The sequence below is a fragment of the Otolemur garnettii genome, unplaced genomic scaffold, assembly GCF_000181295.1.
Source record: "Otolemur garnettii isolate 467f Iridium unplaced genomic scaffold, OtoGar3 scaffold00060, whole genome shotgun sequence".
NCBI lineage: Eukaryota > Metazoa > Chordata > Mammalia > Primates > Galagidae > Otolemur > Otolemur garnettii.
In genome coordinates, this window is record NW_003852455.1 from 11,225,591 (window position 1) to 11,227,731 (window position 2,141).

At 40.9% G+C, this 2,141-nt stretch overlaps 1 protein-coding gene across 2 annotated transcripts in view; it reads right to left on the reverse strand.

The window, feature by feature from the left end:
• The window catches only part of MAP3K13 (mitogen-activated protein kinase kinase kinase 13), a 146,865-nt gene that overhangs the window by 27,469 nt on the left and 117,255 nt on the right, over positions 1 to 2,141 (reverse strand). For both annotated transcript variants that reach the window (XM_012806923.2, XM_023514858.1), the window contains exon 7: positions 1,634 to 1,742. In XM_012806923.2, the coding sequence (XP_012662377.1) occupies positions 1,634 to 1,742 (109 nt within the window). The remainder of the gene's footprint in view (positions 1 to 1,633; positions 1,743 to 2,141) is intronic.

Below are 2,141 nucleotides of genomic sequence, written 5' to 3' on the forward strand. Positions count from 1 at the left end.
GGTGGGTGCCTGCAGTCCCAGCTACTTGGGAGGCTGAGGCAAGAGAATCACTTAAGCCCAAGAGTTTGAGGTTGCTGTGAGCTGTGATGCCACGGCACTATACCAAGAGTGACATACTGAGACTCTGTCTCAAAACAAACAAACAAAAAAGAAATATAGTAACATTAAGTTAAACAGCTACATGAGAAATAAGAAATTAGGTAATGTGAGAGTTAAATTCTGTAGGCATAAAGCTGTAATTTAGGATAATCACATTTGTTTCAAAAGTCCTAGTTCCTTCCCTTTTGATACTGCCTGGGTTGGAAGGGACAAGGATTTCATATACACACATCTCCCACCACTCCCTATAGCATTTATAGCATTTTAATTTAATAGCTACAGATTCTTCCCTTCTCCAGGTCCATGCCCCTACAGTGTGCTGTTGCAGATTCTCTCATCAAGAGGAGAAACCTATTTCTCTCTCTTTTTTTTAAGACAGGGTCTCACTTTGTCCCCCTGGGTAGAGTGCCATGGCATCATAGCTCATAGCAACCTCAAACTCTTAGGTTCAAGTGATCCTCTTGCTTCATCCTCCCAAGTAGCCGGGACGATAGGTTCTCGCCACAACTCCTGGCTATTTTTTTAGAGATGGGGTCTCACTCTTGCTTAGGCTGGTCTTGGACTTAGGAGCTCAAGCAATCCACCCACCTTTGCCTCCCAGAGTGCTAGGATTACTGAGCCAGTGCACCTGGCCCAGAAGCCTATTTCTCAATCCTTAGAATCTGGGCTGGCTTGTGACTTGCTTTGGCCAATGGGATATTAGCAGCCACAGGGCAAACACCGGCTTGAAAATCCCTTGTGCACTGATTTGCTGGCTCTCTTGCTGTATTTGCTATCCTGGTACACAATATGAAGGTGCTCATGCCTGCCTGCCGAAGGACAGGACAATGGAAGAGAATGAAGGTGATCTAGGACCAGCCAGCCTCCCAGCTGACCTGGCAACTGGCTACAAACATGTGAGGGAGCCCACTGAGAACTGGCAGAAGAATTGCCTAACCCAAATTCTCAACTCACAGAACCAGGAGCTAAATAAATACTTCTTGCCTTAAGCTGGAAGTTTTGGGATGGTTTGTAGTACAGTAGATGCTAACAGATATATTAATTTATGTATACATATTTTTTTCATTAATTTATATTTTATCTGAAGCTACTAGGTAGAACACTTAATGTAATAGAAAAGGTTCTCTCTAGGCCCAATTCTATCAAGAGCTCTTTCTGGTGTTTAAATGCCTGCCTTTGTACTTCAGTTTTTCTACGTCGGAGAAAGCAATACTTTGACATAGGTCAGCAGTCATTCTAATTCAAATGCATGTACCTTATGGTTTTCATACCTTCTTTTCCTCTTTCTTCAACAATTTTGTCAGAGCCCACTGTAAGGATGACATTCTGATACATGTTCTTTTCAAATGAGTTAATAACATATGTTAAGTGCTTAAAAAGTATGAAATATCAAAAACAGTGTGAAGTATCATATTTACTGTTTCACAAGGAATGGAGTTATATAATTGTCACCACAATCAGAATGGCCCCCTTCTCAGAGATGCTCCTCTTCACTGGGAGCACTTTGTCTGTCTGTCTAGTAGTCCCAGCTCACCTGAGACTTGAAGTACGTCTCTTGCGGGGTCGCAAGCACATCTGCAGATGCGATGTCCAGATGCATGAGTGTCTGCCGAAAAGAAGGTCGGTTGCGAGGTTTACTTTGCCTGAAAGAGACAGTTTGTGCATTTCAGAAGTTGTATCCTTGTTCTACTTTAGGAAAAAGAGTTTTTGCTCTGAATGGCTGTATCTGAAATATAACAGGTTGCTCTCTGCTATACTCAATATAGTATAATTGAACTGTATTTCAGTACAATTTTGACATATTGAAGAGCAAAAGGAAAACATGATTATGAGATACTTGTAAATGGGAAGTCTACGATCAGTGACCTATTTGATAATAGTCCATTAGGATTGGGAAAGAAATAATAGGTGTTATTTACCAAGGCCTACTACTTAAAGATAATCATATCAAATTATTTATAAATTTTTTGGAGGGTTTTTTTATTTTTGTTTTTGTTTTGAGATGACGGAGTTTCACTTTATTGCCCTCAGTAGAGTGCGGT